The following is a 25263-nucleotide window of genomic DNA, read 5'->3' on the forward strand; positions in this document are numbered from 1 at the left end:
AGAAAGACAATTAACCCGTTTCTGTGAAGAATGAGCAATTATGAAGGCTTTAGGGTGAAACAATGTGAAGGGCAAACAAACACTGTGGTGGAGCAAAGCACACATATATGAGCTTTAAGGAATAAAGCCAGATGACCAGTGATCCCCAGCTAAAGCTCTAAAATAACATAAAATAAACAAATCAGTAAAATTCCCTAAAAATAAGCTCAAATCTCCAATTACATACTATAAATATTACAATAATATAGCACTTTAGTTAGGCCATCTGTCTTTTGATTGAATTTTTCATATCAAAACTCATATTACCGTAGCTAAGTGTATTCTATGTTTTGAGCAAAGCACTGTACACCTTTGTCATGCATGATGTCTGTGTGATAGTTCCTATGTGATGCTATCAATGGTTTCTATGCCTAAACACACACACACACACACACACACCTTTTCACTGCAGTTTGATTATAAGTAGATAAAAATGACATTTGTTTATTTCCAGCACATAAATGTATCTCTAAACTTTATTATGTAATGTGCCCATGTTTATATGTCACAGATCAAAAGATGTCCTAAAGCCCACTTTCCTTATTCCACCATCTCCAACCTGAATTCACACTTCATATTATAGCATGTGCGCATATTCAGCAAGCTGAATAAACTTGAAAACCTCTTTCAGAGCACATTCAGGAAGCTGGATGGTAGCTGTGGTGCTCTAATCTCATATCGGTGGTCTAAGTGTTGCCTGCTACAGTACTATTTGCATCACAAGCCTGTACAGGTGAAACTTGTTTAAACCTGTGCTTATATCTGTAGATAATCAAAACCATGGATAAAGACGTTTAAGGTTATTTTAAAATAATTCTTAATGCCAAGTCAGTAAGTCTGTCATGCTTCAAGAGTTGTATCTCAGTTAGTCATACTCTCTGACTTGTCATACATATGACAGGTCACACTGAAAGTACTGTCAGCATACCGAGTGACTCGGGCTTATTTGTACCATAACAGCCACAAACTGGAAATACAGTGAGTAGAATTTATTTATCAGACGTGTAATCAGATACAGCCCTTGTCTTTGCCACTGTAAATCAGTGAAAATGTTCCTGAAGACTGGCCTAACAAACTTTTAAAGTTCAACATAATTCAGTTGAGATGTAAACAAAGTCGAGAGCCAGAGGTTGCAATGTCTATGACACAAATATAGGAATTTTATTTACTGTCGAAAAACAACAGTGAACCTCCACACATCTTTTGAGTTTATGTGTAATGTTGATAATGGTAAAGTAGTAGTAAATCTTTTAAAAAAAAGAAGCTTTCTTTGAGGCCTTACAACACCCTGCATGTTCCTCTCCACCATAAATGTGTTTACAAAAATCATTTTTAGGCAAAAATCTTCTCAAAATTATTGTAAAAAATGTCTTCGGCAGCACATTCATAACAACTTAATGTTATAACTTTCTGTGAAGGAGCTTTTAGAGGCATTAAACTCTTTAGATGTCTGGTTCCTATCTCCACCACTGTTAACAATTGAACAATTCAGACTCAGTAAGTTTCTCTGAGGCAGGTATTTCACCTCAAATCACTCTGAATGAGTTTGTTTACATCTTAACAGCTGAATTATGCAGATAATTAAAAAAAATAGTGGGATTACTTTTAAATAATGGCTCTGACACACCAAGGTAACTGACTGTAGCCCATAGTTCATGCATTGGTTTTGGCCATTACCTCTTGACAGTGCTGTTTTGGCCAGCTGAGTATGTTGAATCAGCATTGGCAGTCAACCACGAGAGAAACGAAAGAGAGCAAAGAAACCAAACTGCACCTTTAAGAGGGCGCGCACAGAGGGTATCCTCATTTTTCAGTGCAAGAGTTTTATCACTACTACATGGGCACTTTGACCACTTTTGCTATTCAAATGTCCAATCCTAACATACATAATGAATATTTTTATGAATAAATATGGACACATGAAAGCTCTGAAGGTTCTGATGTCATATGATTTTAAATTAAAGCATGGGATACTCATTCCATTTCATTGGATTTTTTATTGTTTCTCATATAATTATGAACATGTGACATTCATGCATTTTATTTCACTGTTTAATGTAAAGTAGCCAAAATGTTTTAAGTAGTCCTTTTATCAAATTAGCCACTGAGTTTTGCTGAAACACAGACATTTCACGTTTTTAAGCTTTTTTACTTTGTGTGTTGCAGTTTTAAAGTTTTACATACTACTGCAGCTCCTGCTTTAGAAAGTTGCGCAGGCACATGAAGCCCATGCATGTCAGCTGTATTTCTGCGGTGTGTTTAAGTGCAAATATCTACAGGAAACCAGAGGCGATGGTGAGCTGACGGAGGCGATCAGTTCCTCTTTGGTGCTAGTTCTTCTTCATCTGATTGGTGTGTTTGGGCCCTAAAATATCATTAAAGGCTTCAGTGATATAAAGAAATTTTATTACTAGGGGTACAGAGACTTAAATATCTAAATTACTGAAAATTGATCCGGAAGCAAAAGTGAAATTAGTCAAGTAAAATGACTATTGAGATGAATACCCAGTCCATTATTCAATCACATAAATGCTCTCAAATCTTAAATGCTCACTTGCACAAAACCTCTTAAGACCTCTAAACAGCAAGTGCAAGCTGCACATGTTCTTATAGCTCTGGCTTCCTGATAGAAGGGCTCAGCCGTGTGGGCAAATACACCAGCACGGTTATTATTAATAGTTTAAATTTTTCCATTAGTTTTGAATTTTATTTAGCTCTTTTAATTTATTGTAGCTTTTTTATTCATAATAATTTTAATTTTGCTTTTATATTCTTAAAAGGGAAAAAAGCTTTTATTCAGTTTTAGTTTTAGTTTTAGTATTTATGGGTGAATATTTTGTCAGAAAAAAGGGATATTTTCCTTCTGATGAGTTTCACTGCTTATTCAGCACAGCAATAGTGGCACTTTTAGGAACTCATTCATGAATCTCTTTAAATTGTATTTTTTCTTTGGTGGTTTTTGACAAAGTATTAATCAAAGTAAAAGCTAAAGCTTCAGAAAATGTTATTTTCCCACATCGGGCTGTCTCATCAGATACTATATGAACTATTTTCACCATAAATGACTGGGTAACAAGGTTGAAGTGAGTAATGGTTGAAAACACAGATTATATTCCGCAATAAGTTGATGTTAATGCAGTAAAAACATAAAGTAGATAATACAACATAGAGCAGAAGGGAAAGTTGAAAACATGTTTTAATCAAAATGAAAACATTATTTTATTTTATTTTCATTTGAAATAACTGAAGTTTAAAAAAATGGGTAACAGGGTTGTGAATTTAGCCTAAAATAAGCAGAGTGGTTAGCTTGACAGGGTGCACATGTTGCATTCCAACCATTAATAACCACATAGTTTACATACATTTTAAAAATATGAATATATTCTTTTTTTATAAGAGTAATTTTGCAGGGTTAAATGGTCAAGCTTTACCCAGATGGGCCTGATCAGTATTTTGTGTGTGAATTGAGAAAATACAATGAGAATACTTACGTGTCTGATGGTCTTTCTGCAGAAAACAAGATGATGGAAATTCCTATTTATACCATAATAAATGGAATGTTCCATTTTTTTGTTTACGAGGGGGGAAACAGGGGTGGGTAACAGGGTGGTGCATAAACTGTGGGACACGGGTAAAAATGACTTTTTTTGTTAAATGAAATAAATTAATAGGGAAAAAAGCTTCTGATGCCAAATGACATTGTAATTATTGTGTTTGAATTTAACGAATATTTTTCATAGAAAAGTTCAGTTTCAGTGAGGTGGGACAGCCCAACATCACCTTATTAAAGGTGGACAGAGACATTTGAAGTGTTTTTGTGATCATTTAAATGCTAATTTTAATCATTTTTATTTTAAGTTAAAGTACAGATCTCATCACTTTTTACAAAAATAAAAACAGCAACAGTGGTTTTATTGTTGTTTCACAGAAACTGAACTCATGGAAAGTGCCTAGTGAGGTTGCAAGCTCCACTGCGAGACTTCGCCATCTGCTGGACATTTAAGGTTTGACATAAAAGAAAGTTGCTTATAGACCATCCTTCATATGCTGAAAAAGCACAGTAATGTTTCACTCTTAGTTTATTTAATAGTGAACATTGAAGTTTAGATTTAGCTTTTGAGTTTTTTATACCAGCCAGTAAAACATTATTAATGGGAATGTGTATCTTTATAACGTCTAACCCATACCCAGCTTGTTTCTAGCATTGTTTTTTAAAACAACCAAATTATCTGCCAAATGTCTAGAAATGGGTTAAATTAGCTTTGAATATTATTTCAACTCAAAATGAGAAATATTAGATAAAGATTTAAGATGATTTTACTTGCCTGTATCATTTCGTGCAGTGTAGAGTCCAAAGCCTCTACTAATGAACTAATTTATAAATGTGCTTTCAGTGAGCCCTCTTACTAATCTTTGCCTAGAGCCCCAGAATCACTACCTCTGCCCCTGCCACTGGGTTAGACATTATAAAGATAATTATAAAGATAAACACATTTCTCCATCAGTTATCCAGCTAGTTTATGGCACACTGAGTCTGGCTGAAGAGTTATTTTACACTTCTATGTAAATCAGATTTCAAAAAAAAGTTATCAAGTCATTTACTTTAATAATCAAGACACAAGACTCGTGTGACATCACGAGACAAACTTGTCATAATTACAGATGTCAAGCACATTCGTCCAGATCCTGACACTGCGTTTTACTGACAGTGTAGCCCTGCATGGCCGCAGTCACAGTAGAACAACTCCGCAGTGTTGACTCAGGCTGGACATCAGGGTCATCATTATAATGAATGCAAACCATAACTAAAAAGAATCTATATGAAAACTCAATGGCTGGTTTAAAAAACTCAAAAGCTAAATCTGAACTTCAGTGTTCACTAGTAAATAAACTAAAACTAAAACATTGATCTATGGTGTAGAACAATTGGAAGATAAGGTCTATATACTATGAGTTGCAGAAAATCTATGATAATATCTAAGAACGTAGTTGTTTAAGAGATGTAATGTAGCATTAGACGCATCATTCGATTTTTATAATTGCTTTATAATTTATAATGAATTGTTTTTGGGTGGAAACCCAGAAGTGGAACACTTTTTAACTCAGTGGGTTCCTCTGCATGCACCTGTAAGCGCGGCCACAGCAGAAACAGCACCCACACACTCTCAGTGTCCTCAAGCGTGTGGGTGATACGCACCTTCTGCTGCACATTCAATGACATCTTCACATTTGGTGTTTTACTGCACAACTGTGATATAACAGGTATGTGCTTTTTTTTAACCCTTTGTTAAGCCCCACCCCCTTGGTTACTGTTGCTGTGTCTCACACACTTTCCACCCTCCACTTTTCACTTCCAAAGACGGACTATTTATCCCATGACATTCTCATTAAATTTGGTAGAAATACATCATTTCAGAATAGACTAAAAAGTCTCCAGTATGCATTTGAAGTTTAAAACCCCATCACATAGTGAGTCATATGGAAATAAAAGATAAAAGCAAAGTTCCGGTACTGCAAACTAGGTAAACATGTAATTATATGCATTTTAAGGATAACATTCACCCTGTATGCTATATTGGGTTTTGTTAAATACTTGCAGTGTTAGCCAAGCTGTCTAATAAAAAGTGATCAGGCTCTCATCTTTCTGAATTTTGCCCTAAAGCTCAGTTGAAGTCAGTACTCACTGAATTCAGCAAAGTAACCACAACTAAGAAAGACTTTGTTATCTAGCCAGACTTGGCGTCATACCTTGGAGCAGATGTTACATGTGTTGTGCGATGTGTAATTGATCCTCCACCTCTCCACTTGTGTCTTTGCTTTAGGAAATGTGTAAAAAGTCCCTCCCTCACTGTGAATTCTTGGATATCAAGCATCTGACTTGGCAGAAGCAATGTTAACATTGCAGCATATTATAAACATATGAAAGAATGTCAGAGGTTACGACTGGACCATCATTTGTATTTAGGGGAGTTTGTCCACAATCAGGGGCGGCACGGTGGCGCAGTGGGTAGCGCTGTCGCCTCACAGCAAGAATGGCCTGGGTTCGATTCCCGACCGGGGTCGTGTCTGTGTGGAGTTTGCATGTTCTCCCCGTGTCTGTGTGGGTTTCCTCCGGGTACTCCGGTTTCCTCCCACAGTCCAAAGACATGCAGTCAGGCCGATTGGACACGCTAAATTGCCCCTAGGTGTGAATGTGTATGTCTGTCTGTCTGCCCTGCGATGGACTGGCGACCTGTCCAGGGTGTATCCTGCCTTCCGCCCAATGACAGCTGGGATAGGCTCCAGCACCCCACCGCGACCCAGAAGGATAAGCGGTTTAGATGATGGATGGATGGATGTCCACAATCATGTTTAGAACATTTTATTAAGGCTTTGTTTTCAGTTTATCAGCTAACACGACAAAGAGGGTGACCTTTATTTACATGGCTGTTCAACTTTGGGTTTCAGTCTTAATTTTAAACTTTCCTTTCACAAATTTTACATGCAATAATAGCAACAAACAGAAACCCAATTCCAAAAAATTTCTAACTTAAATTAGTTGACTTCACTAATGTAAAAAATCATGCAAACTTCTTGCCTCGAACTTACTTAACAGGTTCAAGCCTCAAACGATTTATGTGTAAGTTATAGTTACCTTCTAATTTTCAGTGATCCACACTTCTACAGAAACTCAGAAAGTACAGTAATTATAAATGGTTTCTGTTAAGGTGACAGTACTCTTTTTTTCAAGTTCTGCTTGCTTTTGAATTAGTTAGGTTAACTTGATTCACATATTCTTCTTTGTGTAAAGTAGTGACATCAAGTGAAACTACTCCATTATATTAAATTGGCTGTTTGGTGCAGTAATGAATAAATGGTTTAGATAAGACTAAAATCAGGACTCTAATAGCTGCATGCATGTTTCCCATTCTGTTAGTTTTTATGGCTCCAGTCTGGAGAAACTGGGAAGCCTGAACACCAATAGTACAAAAACACTGTATTTAATGCTTTATCCTATGAACTTCAATGCTTTTGTAAATATATGCTCATTCTAAAAAGGATGCCTGCAACCAAGGTTCGAAACACATGGGATCCTGGGGGTCCAGGACCTCCTAATAACCTTTTGGACCCTGTGAATGTCTCAAAATCAGAATTCTGGGGGTCCCTGAAAGTAAACCAATTATGTTCTGCTTTCTTAGGGAAAAATAGATGCTCAAATACAAATTCAGGGTAGGTCATATTTTAGACTGTTTCACCCACAAACGTTTATCTTTGGCATTCTTAACTGACTAGTGATGCAGCACTGGTCTGCCTCAGGGTGGCGCTGTAGCAAACTGGTTTTACATAGCCTAGCAACTGTGACTATGCTTGGGATACCATTAATAACATAAACATAACATTATTCTTAAACTGTTGGATTTTTGCTGATGCATTTTTGGTGAAGTGGTGAGTCTCAGCCCAGCCTTGCTCAGAAAGGATGAGGCCTTTTCTTGGACACTCTTTTATACCTAAGCATGGTTTCATCGCTTGTTTAAGATGTTTCACAATGTTCCTGACCTTAAATTGCCCCTGTTCAAACTTTTTGGACTTTGCTACAGGCATCTATTTCAGATTGAGTATGTATTTGCCAAAAATAATGAATTTGATAAAGCAAAACATTACATCTTGTCTTTGTACTGTTTTTGTTCAAATACAGATGTATAAATTCATGTCTACATTTTTTTATTGAGTTTGTACCTAAAAATTCAGCATTTTAAGTGAGTATACATAGATACTACACTGTTTAAAAAATGTAGTGTTTTAACTAAAACAGTTACCAGACTACCTTAAAAAATTTGTTAACTTTTATAAATTGACCTTTAGTTAGTTTCATAAGTTCTAATAGTAAGTTAACAGAACAAGAATCTGTTGCTCTTAACTCAAAATTTAAAGGCAGGCTGGTAATTTTTAAAGAGGTTTATAGAGGTGTAGAGGTTTCCTAGTGGGTATACATGCTTATCACATAGCTTCTACACCACTGCTTCAAACATTTATTTACATATGACATACAAGAATCTTCATTTACAAAGTAACTGGGCCAAGAAAAATGAAAACAAAACATTAACATCTGTAAAAATCATAGCAATTATGCGAATATAATAATAGAGCAGCAAAACAAAACAAGTAAAAATTGTAAAGCCATCAATAACAATAAGAACATCTACTACTGGCTAGTGGTTTTGTGTTATGCTTAAAAAGAGCTAAAATTGTTAAGATTGTTTTACTAGTGACAAAATGGAATGCTCCATCTTTCATTTTGATAAAATAAATATTATTAATGCTTTAAAATCCCAGACTTATTACTTACTAAGACTTAATATTTAGGTATACTTCAGGTACTTCAATGCAAACTGGTTGAGCTATTCTTAGGTTACAGAGTGTTTTAAAACTTTGGCCATGTAATTGTAATTTTGCAGTGTGTCTGTGGGAATTTTTGCCCATTCATCCAGAAGAGTATTTGTGAGGTCAGACACTGATGTTGGACGAGAGGGCCTGGCTCACATTGAGGTCAGGGCTCTGTGTGGGCCAGTCAAGTTCTTCCACACCAAACTCACCCAGCCACGTCTTTATGGACCTTGCTTTGTGCACTGGGACACAGTCATGCTGGAACAGCAAAGGGTCTTCCCCAAACTGTTCCCACAAAGCTGGAAGCATACAATTGTCCAAAATGTCTTCTTATGCTGAAGCATTAAGATTTCCCTTGACTTGAACTAAGCCACAAAGCTCCCAGCGCACAGTGTTTGTGCTGGTGTTAATGCCAGAGGAGGTTGAACTCTGCAGTTATTGATCAGCAGAGCGTTGGTGACTTTTACACACTATGCACCTCAGCACTCGGTGACCTGCTCTGTGACTTTACGTGGTCTGACACTTCGTGGCTGAGTTGCTGTGCTTCCTAAACACTTCCACTTTCCAGTAATACCATTTACAGTTGATTGTGGAATATCTAGGAAAGAAGAAATCTCACAAACTGACTTGTTGCACTGGTGATATCCTGTTACAGTACCACACTCGAACTCAGTGAGCTCTTTAGAACCACCAATTCTTTCACTAATGTTAGTAAAGGCAGACTGCATGGCTAGGTACTTGATTTTATACACCTGTGGCAATGGGACTGAATGAAACACCTGAATTCACTGATTAAGAGGTGTGTCCCAATACTTTTGTCCATGTACATATATGTGTGTGTATATATATATATATATATATATATATATATATATATGTAAGTACTTGTATGTCTCTTAAAACATCAAATGAAAAGTTACCTGGTAGAAATGAATGCATAACTGCATCAGTTAAAACTTCATTTAGCTTGGAAATTAAGGCAGTGGTGGAAAGTACTGGGCTCAGTGTCAAATATTAAAATATCTGAGCTGAATATGAGCTTTAATTGTAGTTGCCTTAACTCTCAGCTAAGCCACGTCTCTAGCAGGTTAAACATCTGGTGGCAGATGTGTGATTTCTGAAGTTATGTTTAAAATGCAAGTAAGAGTGTGTCTGTGGGTACTTCAATAAGCTTCAATAAGATGCCTTAACAATGAAATATGACTCTTCATTGTTGTTACGTTTTGTGGGAAAGGACAAGTGAGATGCCAAAGGAAGTTGGTTTGCAATAAGCCATACCATAAGGAAATATGGGTGTTTCCTTCTTGTACTGGCCTGGCCATTATGTTCAGTCTCAGGAGACAGAAAGAGACAGAAAGAGAGAGAGCGAGAGAGCGAGAGAGCGAGAGAGAGAGAGAGAGAAAGAAAAAGAATGAGAGAAGAGCACAGACATCCGGAGCAGCCGACGAGTGCTGCCCTCCTCAATGCCGGTCCGGTAGTCTTCAATCTAACTGTGAGATATGCAGTAAGTACTGATTTATATATTAGCCTGTTGATAGAATCTTTGTTTTAAACTACTTAGATTTGGGATACAGAGTGTGATTTATCAGACAGGGTGAGCCTAACTTTAGAGTGTTTTTGCATACATTATATTTATTTGATCATTAATCTAAATATTAATTCAGTTAAATTATCAGTCTATCAGTTGTATGGATTTCTTGAATTAAAACACTTTTTGTTATGTAATATCTATTATCTATTGTTATCTATATTCATTACTAGGCACTTACGCAGCATTACTGCGTAAAATCAAATCTGTAATTGCGTGTTTTACTGGTACTTGACCTCTGACTTGTATACAGATTGTATAGACCAAGGCTGCCCAAAGTTGGCCCATTAGGACGTTTGATTTGGCCAACCAGAGAGTGACCCTAACCCCAAAGCCTCACCAAATGTCAGAACAAACATTATTATGCTATGTATAACATAGTAGATTAAGTAGTATAGTTGAATAGCAAAATGTAATATAATGTTATAAAATACATTTCTGCTAAAATATGCTAAGATATAACCTAAAATTGAAACAACAACAACAATAATAATGATAATAATAATAATAATAATAATGATAATAATGATAATAATAATAATAGATTCTAAAATACACCACAAAATAGAATAATTCTCCATTTGTTTTTTTAAATTAATTAATTATAAGGAATTCTCAACTATACTTTAAATTGTTGGACACAGGTGTATTTATCATGATACAGAATGAACGTAATAAATAAGCAGCAGTTGCACAAAATGGCTAATTGACTTAAACTGTCTTTACACAGTGTGACTCTGGAGTACAAGAGAGCAGATTTCTATCTTCTTCTCAATCTACTGCTAGACAAAGCCTGTTTCAGGCCCACAGGGTGGGACAATATTCAGCATGTAACTGAAACAGAAATCTCAGATTATTGTTATCAGTTTTCCTATTCATATCTGTGCTGACTTCAGTTACACCTGCCTTGTGGACTCTCTTCACTGTCACATACATGTGCAGTAAAAGAATTGTATCTGGATATTTAATTCGAAAACTACAGTACTAGTGTTTTTTCCTCCTCTTAAAACACCCGAGCCCCCTAATCTGCTAACTAACAAGCACTTTATAGGTTTAGAACATCAAGGAACACAGTAAATGTGTAGCTCAGGAGGAACAGGACCCTGTAGTATCGGATATTCGGAACCTTTCGCGTAAGCTATAACTCGCTGGTGTTTCATATGCTGACAAGATGACATACTGTCTTTGTCTCTTCTGTCTTGCAGGACTTCACTGCTGTATCTGTGTGCTTTGCTCATTTACACCAGTGCAGGTTTGTCACATCCCTAATCAAACATTACTTAGAAGATATTTTTCTACTTTCATCTTTTCAAGCATCTGCACTGTATTCTCTTACTCACAGGTGCGGACATCAAGGACTGTAAAAACATAGGGAAGATATGCGATACGCATGCAGAGTGCATCAAAGTGCGCAACAACTTCACCTGCATTTGCCTTAGTGGGTACAGTGGAGATGGAATCCATTGTAAAGACATTGATGAGTGTAGCGCTGGTATTCACACGTGTCACATTAGAGCACACTGTGAAAATACTCCAGGCAGCTACAGCTGTGTGTGCCTGGGTGGCTACTCTGGTGATGGCTTCCAGTGTGTGGACATTAACGAGTGCCAAACAGGGAATGGTGGCTGCCACGTTGATGCAATTTGCACCAACAGAGAGGGTGGGCGAGATTGCCAGTGCAAGCCTGGCTTCAGTGGAAATGGGTTTCAGTGCACTGATAATAACGAATGCACCACACCAGGCATCTGCCACTGGAATGCAACCTGCACCAACAACCCTGGCTCCTTCACCTGCACGTGTAACGCTGGCTATAAGGGCAATGGAAACTACCTGTGCCTGGACATTGATGAGTGTATTGAAACTCCAGGTGTGTGCTCTGCCTCATTTGGCTTTAGAGGCTGCAGGAACCTGCCAGGAACCTACCGCTGCCTCTGCAACAGTGGCTACCAAAGCAATGGGAGAACCTGCGAGGATATTAATGAATGTGCAAGCAATACTTGTAGCATGTTTGCTGATTGTGTGAACACACCAGGGTCGTATAGATGTACTTGTCAGGATGGCTTTATGGGGAATGGCTTGACTTGTGTGGACATCAACGAATGTAGCGGAAAGAACGACTGCGCCCCCAACGCGGTGTGCATCAATGTGCTGGGCAGCTATGAATGCTCTTGTCGCTCTGGCTTTGTGGGAGATGGGCACCAGTGTACGGACATTAACGAGTGCCAAACAGGGAATGGTGGCTGCCACGCTGATGCAATTTGCACCAACAGAGAGGGTGGGCAAGATTGCCAATGCAAGCCTGGCTACAGAGGAAATGGGTTTCAGTGCACTGATACTAACGAATGCACCACACCAGGCATCTGCCACTGGAATGCAACCTGCACCAACAACCCTGGCTCCTTCACCTGCACGTGTAACGCTGGCTATAAGGGCAATGGAAACTACCTGTGCCTGGACATTGATGAGTGTATTGAAACTCCAGGTGTGTGCTCTGCCTCATTTGGCTTTAGAGGCTGCAGGAACCTGCCAGGAACCTACCGCTGCCTCTGCAACAGTGGCTACCAAAGCAATGGGAGAACCTGCGAGGATATTAATGAATGTGCAAGCAATACTTGTAGCATGTTTGCTGACTGTGTGAACACACCAGGGTCGTATAGATGTACTTGTCAGGATGGCTTTGTGGGGAATGGCTTGACTTGTGTGGACATCAGCGAATGTAGCGGAAAGAACGACTGCGACCCCAATGCGGTGTGCATCAATGTGCTGGGCAGCTATGAATGCTCTTGTCACTCTGGCTTCGTGGGAGACGGGCGCCAGTGTACGGACATTAACGAGTGCTCAGAAAATAACAAATGCCCAGCCAGTGCTGCCTGTGTCAACACTCCAGGGTCGTTTTACTGTGACTGTGGTCAGGGCTACGTATTCAATAAAACACAGTGTCAGGATCTGGACGAATGCGCTATAGGTTACTCTGGTGATGGCTTCCAGTGTGTGGACATTAACGAGTGCCAAACAGGGAATGGTGGCTGCCATGCTGATGCAATTTGCACCAACAGAGAGGGTGGGCAAGATTGCCAGTGCAAGCCTGGCTTCAGTGGAAATGGGTTTCAGTGCACTGATGATAACGAATGCACCAGACCAGGCATCTGCCACTGGAATGCAACCTGCACCAACAACCCTGGCTCATACGTATGCACGTGTAACACTGGCTATAAGGGCAATGGAAACTACCTGTGCCTGGGCATTGATGAGTGTACAGAAACTCCAGGTTTATGCTCTGCCTCATTTTCTGGGGTCCCCATGTTGGCTGTCTACTCCAGCATTTACTGGCTGCTAACTCACTTGCCATAGCGATGCTGATGTTAGCTTTAATGACACCAAATGTTTGGCTTTACAATTCTTTTTGGAAATGCTGTTGTCTGGTTTGTTCATGCAGGCACATTAACTGAGATCTCCTTTGGTCTTCAGTTTGAGAAACGAGTAACAATTCACTTTTTCCTCCAGTCTGTTGGGAAGTTGAGCAAGTTTTCAGATTTACAAATATGCTGTGGCATATTGTTAAGTTTTTCAGAGGTATCCCAAGCATAGTCACAGTTGCTAGGCTATGTAAGACCAAATGGGTGAACCAGTTTGCTACAGCGCCACCCTGAGGCAGACCAGTGCTGCTTCACTAGATAGTTCAAAATGCCAAAGATAAAAGTTTGCCGATTATGGATGAAGCAGACTGAAAAAATGACCTTCGCTGAATTTGTATCAGAATGTCTATTTTTCTCCAAGAAAGCATAACATCATAATAGGTTTATTTTCAGGGACCTCTCAGAATTTTGATTTTGAGACTTTCAGGGGGTCCAAAAGCTTAATTATGGCATCCCAGACCCCACAAGACTCCCTATTTCACACATTGGTTGCAGGCATCATATTTAGAATGAGCATATATTTACAGAAATAATGAAGTTCATAAGGTAAAACATCAAATATTGTGGTTTTGTACCATTTTCAACATTTTTTTTTATTACTAATTTGTTAGAATTATTAATACAGATTTAGTAACACGTACTCTTAGATAAATCTAGTTAAGAGCAGTTAGTTTGGTTAAGTCCTACAGACTGAAGAATCTTGTGGCCACAAACTTCCCAGCATTGGGCCTCATTCACCAATCGTTCTTAAGAAGAAATTTTTTCTTAAAACCCACTTATGCAGTTTTCACAAAGATTCTGACATTCATCAGTGTTTTCTTATCTGGGATTTGTTCTTAGGTAAGAACAGAATCTACACACACTCAAGAGCACAAAGGTGTGAACAGTTCTGCAGTTTGAGAACACATCATGAATCTGACGTGGACCTTTTCTTAGGACCTTTCTTAAGAACACATTTAAGAAGTAACTTAGGAATATTGGTGAAAGAGGTCCATTCATAGCGGATTTGTTGGTTTGTGTTAATTTACGGTTATTTTTCTAATGTTATTTTCTGTCATAGCATTCCTCTCATATTAAATGTGAAGTTTAGATGCATTTTACGAGTTTTTTGTTCGCACCATGAAGGTGTTTTGTATTCAGCCTGGAGCCATGAACGCTAACAGAATGGAAAACATGCATGCAGCTATTAGAGTCCTCAGAAATGGCTGATTTTATTCTCATCTAAACCATTTATTCATTACTGTATGAAACAGCCCCTTTTACTATAATGGAGTAGTTTTACTTGATGTCAGTACATTAGACAAGGAAGAATATGTAATTTAAGTTAACCTAACTAGTTCAAGAGCAAGGAGATAGAAAGAGTACTGTCACCTTAACAGACACCATTTATAATTACTGTACTTTCTGAGTTTCCTTACTTGCTGTAGAAGTGTGGATCACTAATAAATTAGAAGGCAACTATAACTCATACATGAATCTATTGAGGCTTGAACCTGTTAAGTAACTCCACTTAATTTTTAATGTTTTTTTTTGTTTTTTTTTGTTAGTGAAGTCAACTAATTTAAGTTTGATTTTTTTTGGAACTGAGCTTCTGGTTGTTGCTATCATTGCATGTAAAATGTGTGAAAGGAAAGTTATAAATTAAGACTGAAACCCAAATTTGAACAGCTATGTAAAAGGTTACCCTCTTTGTCGTGTTAGCTGATGAACTGAAAACAAAGCCTTAATAATAAAGTGTTGTAAAAATGATCATGGACAAACTCCCCTAAACACTACTGATTGTCCAGTTGTAACCTCTGACGTTCTTTCATATTTTTACAGTATGCTGCAATGTTAAGATTGCTTCTGCTAAGTCAGATACTTCATAACTAAGAGTTTAGAATGAAGGAGGGAATTTTTACACATTTCCTAAACCAGAGACCCAAGTGGAGAGTTGGAGAATCTGCACTAAACAGTGTGGAGGACCAATTACACATCACACAGTACATGTAAAATCTGTTCAAAGGTATGACGCCAAGTCTGGCTAGATAACCACGTCTTTCTTAGTTGTGGTTATTTTACTGAATTCAGTGAGTACTGACTTCCAGTGAGTTATCTTTTATTTCCATATCATCTCACTATGGGGCTTTAACCACTTAAAATCCCAGGCTTATTATATACTAAGGCTTATTATTCAGTACCTACATGGACTACAGTACAAACTCTTAGGCCTGATCAACAAATATCTTACCACCAATTTACATTTGATGCAGTCGACTGGCTGCCCCTCTGCATTTCCAACAAGAACATGTGCATGAAGTTCCATCACAGTTCACCCACTTCATGGTTTTATATCCTGTAGCATTAACATTTAAGTGTTAGCCAGAGCCAGAGACATGGCAGCCAATGGCCATTTTACTGGAAGAACATCAGGTGCAGCCACAACTACTTGCATTCATATCTGAAGTTCTCGTTGCCTAATATTAGCAATACAACATTTTACAATGAAAACTAGGCTTTAGTGGTCAAGTTTATATGTCAATGAGTTCAACATGAGTGAAGCTGCCTTCACAAATTCAAGGCCATAACTTTTAGAACTTTATACAGGCAACAGGATTTTAAACTTGACAAAGAATTTTAACTCAACAAATAAAAATTTTACAGCCATTAAGCCGTTAAGACATTAAAACACTTACCACATGATGAAGAGGCTCCAGAGATAAATGCCAGAGACACAGCACAACTAAAGTTTTCATACTGGATGTGAACTCTGAGAGCAAAAAATGCAACAATATATATATATAAAGTTCAAGGTAAAATCTTTTTCTCCCACTTAAGCTTAGCTCTAAATAATTCAGTCTTTATGTAATAAGAAATGGACTGGATTTGGTATCAGCAGTATCAAATATTTGATCTGTTCCATCACTGGCCATGAACGTGATTCAAATATGTGAAGTGGTTGCACATCAGTAAAATACGACATGGCAGGTGAGGAAGTTGCTTCTAAGCACTTTTTTCCAGCAATAGCTAACTGATTTACCAGCAAGAGCTTACAGGTCCACAGGCATTGCTGGTCAACCAGCATACAAAGCAGGGGAACCTGCTTTACTGTGCTGCCCACATAGCAGCATTTAAACAACATTCATGCTGGTCTGTGCTGGATTTTTCTGGAGGAACATGTATGCATTACAGCACATTTACACTACACACTAGGAATACTACATGAATATATACTACAGTGTACTACACTTTACTATAGTAAACACTGTAGTTACTGTGGTAAACACCATAGTACACTAATGACCCTATAGTAAACACTATAATATTACATTAGAGTACTGTAGCATACTACACTTCACTGTAGTTACTATAGGTCTGTTATAGTTATTATTATAGTTATCATCACAGACCAGTGTTGGAAGAGGTGCCCACACCTTCAGTAACACTTTAAATAACTCTATCACCCTAAATGTATGTAACAAATAAGGAGGTTGAGATGTTCCAAAAAAAAATTCAACGTAAATATTTATTTAATATAATTTAATATATAAAATATTTCAAAAACCTTAAAAGCCTTAAAATGTCACATGGCGTAACCATCAATAAACAAGAGATACTATGTTTTTCATGCCACTTAAATTTTGTCATACAGTCTAGTTTCACGACTTCTGTTTTTTTAGGTATATTTTTTCATGCACAAAGCTCAAAATGTATTGAATGAATTGACTTTGCATCAGCTTACCAGATTTTTCCAGAGAATATGAAAACTAGACATTCTGCTGATGGAGGTAAGTTATATATGCCACTTCTGTAAACAGAGATTACATTTTCATTTGTAGCAAAGAAGAATATATTTTTAATAATCTTGAACAAATATTTGAATACTGAATAAAAAATCATATTTCAATCATGTAGAGGAAGTCACTTCTGTTAAAACAGCAATGAATGCTACCTACCCTGAGTTTAAATGGTAAAACATCTAATTTATTTATTTAATAATGGTTAGACGTCTATACTGCCATATGTATCACATGGTACATCTGTCTTAAATTACATAAAGACACTATTAGTAAGTTAACATAATTACTATACAATGTTTTAGTGCATGATTTGGGCAGTGGCGTGGTATGGTAGGTAGTACTGTCCCCTCACAGCAAGAAGGACCTGGGTTTGACTCCCACCATGGTGACCAGGGTTCTTTCTATGTGGAGTTTGCGTGTTCTTGCATATGTGCCCCTAGATCAAAACAAAACTGGCACCATTAATGTGCAAATCATTTAAACCCTATATTTCATTGAAAATAGTACAAAGACAACATATCAAATTTTGAAACTGAGAAATTTTATTGTTTTTTGAAAAATGTATGCCCGTTTTGAATTTGATGGCAACAACATGTTCCAAAGAAGTTGGGACGGGGGCAACAAAAGGCTAGTAAAGTTGTGTAATGCTAAAAAACACCTGGTGGTTGATTGACAACAGGCCAGTAACATGATTGGGTATAAAAACCAGGCTGCCTGCAGTCCAGACCTGTCACCACTGAAAACATTTGGCGCATTATAAAGTGAAAAATACGACAAAAGAGACCCCGAACCGTTGAGCAGCTGAAATCCTATATCAAACAAGAATAGGAAAACATTTCACTTTCAAAACTACAGCAGTGTCTCCTCAGTTCCCAAACGCTTGCAGAGTGTTGTTAAAAGAAGAGGTGGTGAAACACAGTGGTAAACATGCCCCCCGTCCCAACTTTTTTGGAACATGTTGTTGGCATCAAATTCAAAATGTGCATATATTTTTCAGTTTCAACATTTAATATGTTGTCTTTGTACTATTTTCAATTAAATACAGGGTTTAAATGATTTGCACATCAATGCATTTTGTTTTTATTTACATTTTGCACAGCATCCCAACTTGTTCGGAAATGGGGTTATGTGTTTTCCTCAACAATCAATAACAATGCCTTTCTCACATAGCTTGAACACATCAATGGGACTTTTTTGTTATCTTTTCCTTTTTTCTTTATCTTTATATTCTCTAAAAATCTCACAGCCAGGCCTTCACTTTTACCAAAGTCTGTGCACATCACCGGACCCAGCTGTGTGTACAATTTTCTCTTCTTTTTATTTGTTACTCATTATGTATGTAAGTACTTGTATGTCTCTTAAAACATATCAGATTAAAACTTCTATTCAACCATTTAAAAATGTCACTGTGTTTTTTCTAAAACTCAATGATGTTGTTCCATTTGACTAAATGCTTGTGTTCACTGCAGAAGTACACCAGCCTAACGAGGATAACTGACACACCTGTAAAGTTACCTGGTAGAAATGAATGCATAACTGCATCAGTTAAAACTTCATTTAGCTTGGAAATTAAGGCAGTGGTGGAAAGTACTGGGCTCAGTGTCAAATATTAAAATATCTGAGCTGAATATGAGCTTTAATTGTAGTTGCCTTAACTCTCAGCTAAGCCACGTCTCTAGCAGGTTAAACATCTGGTGGCAGATGTGTGATTTCTGAAGTTATGTTTAAAATGCAGGTAAAGCTGTATCTGGGGGGGCTACAATAAGATGCCTTAACAATGAAATATGACTCTTCATTGTTGTTACGTCTGTTTTGTGGGAAAGGACAAGTGAGATGCCAAAGGGAGTCGGTTTGCAAGGAGGACAAAACATGACCATAAGGAAATATGGGTGTTTCCTTCTTATGCTGGCCTCCCCATTATGTTCAGTCTCAGGAGACAGAAAGAGAGAGAGAGAGAGAGAGAGAGAGAGAGAGAGAGAGAGAGAGTGCTCAGGGGGACCACAGTCACCTGAGAGAAGAGCACAGACATCCAGAGCAGCCGACAAGTGACCTGCGCTGTCCGCCCCAATGCCGGTCCGGTAGTCTTCAATCTAACTGTGAGATATGCAGTAAGTACTGGTTTATATATTAGCCTGTTGACAGAATCACAATTCTCTGTTTTAAACTATTTAGCCATGGGATACAGAGTGTCATTTATCAGACAGGGTCAGCTTAACCTTAGAGTGTTTTGCATACATTGTAATCTATTTGATCAGTTGTACAGATTTCTTGAATTAAAACACTTTTTTATTAGGTAATATCTGTCGTTTGTTATCTATATTCATCACTATGCACTTATGCAGTATTACTATAGAAAAAAGCGAAAATGTAATTGGGTATTTTGATAGTACTTGACTTATACAGATTGTATAGACCAGGGCTGCCCAAAGTGTGGCCACAGGCCAAAGCTGGCCTGTTAGGATGTTTGATTTAGCCCACCAGAGAGTGACCCTAACCCCGAAGCCTCACCCAATGTCAGAACAAACATTTTTATACTATGTATAACATAGCAGATTATTTTCTTCCTATTTAAATAGTTTAGTTGAATAGCAAAATATAGTGTAATGTTATAAAATACATTTCTGAAAACAGTGAAAATGCTAAAATAGAACCTAAAATTGAAATAATAATAATAATAATAATTCAACACATGTATTAATGATAATAAATAATGATAGATGTTCAAACCATCCTGAATCACACCACAAAATAGAATAATTCTCTATTTTATAAATGATGAAAATGCATGCTCTTATAAAACCAATTAACAATTTGCTTTTAATTAATTTGGATTTCTCAGCTACACTTTAAATTGTTGGACACAGGTGTATTTTCATGATACAGGAAGAACATAATGGAGAAGCAGCAGGTGCACAAAATGGTTTATTGACTCAAGCTGTCTTTACACAGTGTGACTGTGGAGTACAGGAGATTTCTGCTGATGCTCACTCTGCTTCTAGACAAAGCCTGTTTCAGGCCCACAGGGTGGGACAATAATCAGCATGTAACTGAATCAGAAATCTGGGATTATTGTTATCAGCTTTCCTATTCATAAAGCCTTCTGTGCTGATTTCAGTTACACCTGCCCTGTGGACTCTCTTCACTGTCACATACATTTGCAGTTAAATAATCATACCTTGATACTTTATTCAAAAAACCTTTTCAGGAGTGAAGGAAGGAAGAAGACTTTTTCCACTGATTTTGTGTAGAATACCTATTTACTGTTTTTCAGGAAGTGGATGATGAGTCACACTGCTTTCTTTAAGGTGCTTACACACCCATAGGTTGCCTTTTGCTACTGTAAATGCCAACTGTTCTCACATATTGTACTGTAGGTCATGTCTCATACACCAAGATTTTTTGTGACTTGTGAAATTTGAAATCGGACACAGTAACTGTACCTGCTCTGCTTTTGTTCTGTGTGGAAATAGGTTACGGTTACTAGAGTAAGAGCTGTAGCTAATATGGCCATGTTGATAGCTTAGCCTATAGAAATGAAGCTACTTACTCACTCGGGCTGAAGGAACATTCATAGTTAAATTCCATATAAGCAACATAATGTAGGAATTAATTTAATACTAGTTTTAGTGTATATTCTCTTAACTGTCTTTACCTTTTTAGTCACTGATGCACCATCCCCACATTCTCACCACACTGTTTCATTTAATTTTTCTATTTTAAAACATTAGGTTTTGAAAAAGGTATAAATATGCTCCTTTTCTCTGGGAAAAACTTATTTAAGGTACACAATTGGACCTTGTTGTATCATTGGGGGTACATTTACATTGTATGTATCTTGATGAACAAACATGTACCTGTGCACTGCAAGTGTAGGAGATAAAACATTTCGAAGAGTTTTACCTCCTCTTAAAAAACCCGACCCCCCTAATCTGCTAACTAACAAGCTCTTTTTAGGTTTAAAGCAACTGCATCAGGGAACACAGTAAATGTTTAGCTCAGGAGGAACCGGACTGTGAGACGCTGAAGTATCAGATATTCTGAACATTTTGTTTATCAGTTGTAATCCGCTGGTGTTTCATATGCTGCTAAGATGACATATTGTCTTTGTCTCTTCTGTCTTGCAGGACTTCACTGCTGTATCTGTGTGCTTTGCTCATTTACACCAGTGCAGGTTTGTCACATCCCTAATCAAACATGACTTAAAAGATATTTTTCTACTTTGATCTGTTCAACCATCTGCACTGTATTCTCTTACTCACAGGTGCGGACATCAAGGACTGTGAAAACATAGGGAAGATATGCGATACGCATGCAGAGTGCATCAAACTGCGCGACAACTTCACCTGCACTTGCTTTAGTGGGTACAGTGGAGATGGAATCCATTGTATAGAGATTGACGAGTGTAGCGCTGGTATTCACACGTGTCACATTAGAGCACGCTGTGAAAATACTCCAGGCAGCTACAGCTGTGTGTGCCTGGATGGCTACTCTGGTGATGGCTTCCAGTGTGTGGACATTAACGAGTGCCAAACAGGGAATGGTGGCTGCCACTCTGATGCAATTTGCACCAACAGAGAGGGTGGGCAAGATTGCCAGTGCAAGCCTGGCTTCAGTGGAAATGGGTTTCAGTGCACTGATAATAACGAATGCACCACACCAGGCATCTGCCACTGGAATGCAACCTGCACCAACAACCCTGGCTCATACGTATGCACGTGTAACGCTGGCTATAAGGGCAATGGAAACTACCTGTGCCTGGACATTGATGAGTGTACAGAAACTCCAGGTGTGTGCTCTGCCTCATTTGGCTTTAGAGGCTGCAGGAACCTGCCAGGAACCTACCGCTGCCTCTGCAACAGTGGCTACCAAAGCAATGGGAGAACCTGCGAGGATATTAATGAATGTGCAAGCAATACTTGTAGCATGTTTGCTGACTGTGTGAACACACCAGGGTCGTATAGATGTACTTGTCAGGATGGCTTTATGGGGAATGGCTTGACTTGTGTGGACATCAACGAATGTAGCGGAAAGAACGACTGCGACCCCAATGCGGTGTGCATCAATGTGCTGGGCAGCTATGAATGCTCTTGTCGCTCTGGCTTCGTGGGAGACGGGCGCCAGTGTACGGACGTTAACGAGTGCTCAGAAAATAACAAATGCCCAGCCAGTGCTGCCTGTGTCAACACTCCAGGGTCATTTTACTGTGATTGTGGTCAGGGCTACGTATTCAATAAAACACAGTGTCAGGATCTGGACGAATGCGCTATAGGTCGTTGTAGCCAGCATGCTTCTTGTGCAAACTTCCCTGGCTCCTTCACCTGTGCGTGCTTTCCAGGTTATGCTGGTGACGGATTATCCTGTGCAGACGTAGATGAATGTACTTCATCCCAGAAATGCCACCCCAATGCCATCTGCACCAACTTGCCTGGAAGTTACAACTGCAGCTGCATGGTGGGCTTCACAGGAGACGGTGTGGCTCGATGCTCAGATGTAGATGAGTGTCTTGTGAATAATGGTGGATGTAGTGTCAAGGCCACTTGTATCAATAGCATGGGATCCTTCTCCTGTGTCTGCCCCTCTGGGTTTAATCTAGTCAACCGCACAATCTGCCAGGACATTGATGAATGCAAGGTGCTGGAAAAGCCATGTAAAACTAATGAGAAATGCTTCAACAAAGAAGGTTCTTATGAGTGTCCTTGTCAGGTTGGATTTAGTCGACCCACCCTGGGCTCAGAGTGTACTGATATTGATGAGTGTACAGTGGGTCAGCCATGCCACCGCAATGCTACCTGTCTCAACTCAGTGGGCTCTTTCACGTGCACCTGCAAGCATGGATTTAGTGGAAACGGCACCAAATGTGAAGACGTAAATGAATGCCTGGCAGGCGGTGCATGCCACCCACGTGCCCTGTGCTTCAATGTCCCTGGCGACTTCCACTGCCAGTGCCAAAAGGGCTTTGAAGGAGATGGCTTCACTTGCACAGACTTGAATGAATGTGTGCTCTCGAACACTACCTGCCCTGACTTCTCAATGTGCGTTAACTCTCCTGGAGCATACGTCTGCTCATGCCTGAATGGCACAGTGGCATACAATAACACCTGTACTGCTCCTAGCCAAGGGTGTAGTCCTCCCTGCCATCCACATGGGCTCTGTCACCCTTCACCCATGGGATACCAGTGTGTGTGTGACATGGGCTTTGAGGGGGATGGGAGCATTTGTTCAGACATCGATGAGTGTCTAAGTGACAAAGTGTGTCTCAAGAATGAGACTGAGTGCGTGAACAGCCCAGGCTCCTTCTCCTGCATCTGCAAAAAGGGTTACACTCAGTATGGAACAGAATGCATAGGTAATTATGTAATACTGAACAGAGCTTTAACAGGGCCTGAAATTTTGTTCTAAACCCAAATACAGTCTGTGAATTATCTATCCAAGCCCAATTTATCGCACAGCATCACGTCCCAAACCCAACTTGAGCTCAACAGAAATGTGTCCGAATTCAACCTGAACCACATCATTAAGGTTTCAGTCCAAAACTATGTTGAAAAGCTAATCATCTACCATCCTGAATTATTAACACATCATGAAGAAAAGTATGCTGATAGCTTTATCCAAAACAAAATTTTGTCCAAAACTGACCCAAACTGGCCCATCATCAAACACAAAAACTGAATGACTGAAATGATACACTCTCATAAAAAAACGTACTAAAAAATCACTGGGGCAGTACCCCTCTTGTCACTAGGGTGGCACCCTCAAGGGTACATCTCTGTACCTCTAGTCAGGGAACATAATTGTACCATAATCCATTGAAATTATATTTTCTAATTTGAATCGACTCCACATACCCCGTCTCGTCTCCAGGCTTTTATTTTATTGTTCTGTTTCAAAACATGTGTACTTTTCACCTGGAAAACCTTATTTAAGGTACACAATTGGACCCTAAAACCACTGTTGTAGCTTTGAAGGTACATTTGCATTGTTTGCACCTTGATGAATAAAAATTTTACCTGCACAGAACCTTTATTTCTAACAGTGTAGGATAGTATTTGTTACCATGTAGTGATAATAATGACCATCATTAGATTATAGATATATGAAATAATATAACAAATATAAAATAATATGCTATACTACAACAATCAGCCATGCAAAATTTAAATCCCACTTTAACAAATGTATTCATCAAGCAATGCTTTGGAACAATATCCCGAATGTTTTTAGTCTGGATATACTTTCCATTCTGTGCTATTCTCATGCTGTGTAATGCAGATATAGCAAAATGGTAGCCGTCACCTGTTTAATCCTAAAGCTCTCATTCTTTACATAGAACGTATCGAACTCACATCATAAAAAAATACAGCAAAGTTTTGGCCAAACAAATTAAACATCCATTTGGCTGCACTACACTGCACTTTCCTGAACTGATTCATTGTTTATTTCCTGTGCATCCATTTTCTCACAACCATGGGCCGAATGGAACTCCGTCAACAATATAAGCACGTGAATCACTTCTCAGCATGCCAGATTTAAAACTGTTTAAAGTGGTGAGAGTAGGGAGGAAGAATAAAGTAAGGATAGCTGAAGTCAAGCAGGTTGAAATGCTGGGTAAAGCCTGTTGAAAGTGGAAGACACCGAACGAAACCAATGTGAAGAGTTAGGACCCATCATGTTCGGACAAATATTTCAAGGTGTAGTACTGACACAAATCAGTGATTTGAATTGAAAATTTTGAATTTCTGCAATTGAACTATGCAAATTAGTTAGGATGTTCTAATTATCCTGCTTGATTTCTATAGTTTGACTAATTATTTAAATCTTGTTTTGTATCAGCGTTATAAGGCCTCATTCCCTGGGGCCTTCAGATTGTCAACAATGATAAAATAATAATTTAAATACAGTCATTTAAATATTGAAATATTTAAATAATTTAAATATTCTTTGTCTTTTCCTGTTGATGCTCCCCTCCTAAGATGTGAATGAGTGCACTTCAGGAAGCGATGAGTGCAGTGACTTTGCACAGTGTGTCAACACCATCGGGAAGTCACCTGTGCTTCTGTCTCAGCGGCTTCACTGGTGA

General features: G+C 38.5%; 1 protein-coding gene across 1 annotated transcript; it reads left to right on the top strand.

Moving 5' to 3' along the window:
- Positions 1-9828: 9828 nt before the first annotated feature.
- LOC118810031 (fibrillin-1-like) lies at positions 9829-25263 on the top strand. The gene is made up of 6 exons (XM_036573549.1): positions 9829-9907; positions 11197-11243; positions 11334-13293; positions 21311-21357; positions 21448-23532; positions 25157-25263. Exons 1-6 carry the CDS (start codon positions 9903-9905, stop codon positions 25261-25263), a joined length of 4251 nt encoding a protein of 1416 aa, XP_036429442.1. The 5' UTR covers positions 9829-9902.

The sequence above is a fragment of the Colossoma macropomum genome, unplaced genomic scaffold (genome assembly GCF_904425465.1).
Source record: "Colossoma macropomum unplaced genomic scaffold, Colossoma_macropomum, whole genome shotgun sequence".
Lineage (NCBI taxonomy): Eukaryota > Metazoa > Chordata > Actinopteri > Characiformes > Serrasalmidae > Colossoma > Colossoma macropomum.